Source organism: Corvus brachyrhynchos, unplaced genomic scaffold (assembly GCF_000691975.1).
Source record: "Corvus brachyrhynchos isolate BGI_N302 unplaced genomic scaffold, ASM69197v1 scaffold260, whole genome shotgun sequence".
Taxonomy (NCBI): domain Eukaryota; kingdom Metazoa; phylum Chordata; class Aves; order Passeriformes; family Corvidae; genus Corvus; species Corvus brachyrhynchos.
Genome location: NW_008235684.1, coordinates 7289 through 8579, shown reverse-complemented (window position 1 = coordinate 8579; position 1291 = coordinate 7289). Strand labels below are relative to the sequence as shown.

At 57.7% G+C, this 1291-nt stretch overlaps 1 protein-coding gene across 1 annotated transcript in view; it reads left to right on the top strand.

The window, feature by feature from the left end:
- PNKP (polynucleotide kinase 3'-phosphatase) overlaps window positions 1-1291 on the top strand; it is a gene marked incomplete at its 5' end in the record, with an annotated part of 4082 nt that overhangs the window by 1559 nt on the left and 1232 nt on the right. Inside the window, 4 exons of the mRNA XM_017728418.1 lie at window positions 109-216; window positions 301-394; window positions 1162-1223; window positions 1257-1287. Coding sequence (XP_017583907.1) covers window positions 109-216; window positions 301-394; window positions 1162-1223; window positions 1257-1287 — 295 coding nt within the window. The remainder of the gene's footprint in view (window positions 1-108; window positions 217-300; window positions 395-1161; window positions 1224-1256; window positions 1288-1291) is intronic.

Here is a 1291-nt window from a genome sequence, read left to right as displayed (position 1 = left end):
CACCCCCCCAGTCCCTCCCGTTTATCCCCCAGTGCCCCCAGTTGACCCCAGTGCCCCCAGTTCACCCCCCCCGTCCCTCCCGTTTACCCCCCAGTGCCCCCCAGTTGACTCCAGTGTTCCCAGTTCGCTCTCAACGCGGGGCTGCGGTTCCTGACTCCTGAGGAAAAGTTCCTGGGCTGGGCACCGGCGCCCTTTGATCTCCCGGCCTTCGACCCCGTGAGTGACCACTGACCCCATGAATGACCACTGACCCCAAGAGCACCCCCTGAGCCTGTCCCCAATGCTGACCTTTGTCCCCAGCGCCACCGGGACCCCAAAGCCGCCCCGGAACCCTCCAAGGCTGAGCTGGTGTCGGACAAGCCCGAGGTGCTGCTGACCGTCGGCTTCCCTGGGGGTGAGCGGGCACTGATCTCTGAGCCCTGCACTGAGCACTGACCCCGACTTCTGATCCCTAATGGGGGAGGAGGGAAAGAAAAAAGGGGGAAAAAATGGCAGGAAACGTGAGGGGGGAAAAGGGAGGGAAAGGTGAGGGGAGAAAAGGGAGGGAAACGTGAGGGGAGAAAAGGGCGGGAAACGTGAGGGGAGAAAAGGGAAGGAAACGTGAGGGGAGAAAAGGGAAGGAAACGTGAGGGGAGAAAAGGGAAGGAAACGTGAGGGGAGAAAAGGGAAGGAAACGTGAGGGGAGAAAAGGGAAGGAAACGTGAGGGGAGAAAAGGGAAGGAAACGTGAGGGGAGAAAAGGGAAGGAAACGTGAGGGGAGAAAAGGGAAGGAAACGTGAGGGGAGAAAAGGGAAGGAAACGTGAGGGGAGAAAAGGGAAGGAAACGTGAGGGGAGAAAAGGGAAGGAAACGTGAGGGGAGAAAAGGGAAGGAAACGTGAGGGGAGAAAAGGGAAGGAAACGTGAGGGGAGAAAAGGGAAGGAAACGTGAGGGGAGAAAAGGGAAGGAAACGTGAGGGGAGAAAAGGGCAGGAAACGTGAGGGATAAGAGGAGAAATGTGAAAGATGTGGGAAATGTGAGGGGGGAAAAGGGCGGGAAGCGTGAGGGATAAAAGGGGAAATGTGAGGAAAGATGCGGGAAACGTGAGGGGGGGAAAAAGGAGTTGGAAACTGGGCAAAACTGTGAGAAATGTGAGAGGGAAAAGGAAAGTCTTTCCCCTCAGCCGGCAAATCCACCTTCGTGAAGCGACACCTGATCCCGGCAGGATATGAATACGTTAACAGGGTGAGTTCCCGACGCCCGTGTGACCCCCCCCAGGACACTCTGGGCTTGTGGCCACGCTGTGTGTCCCC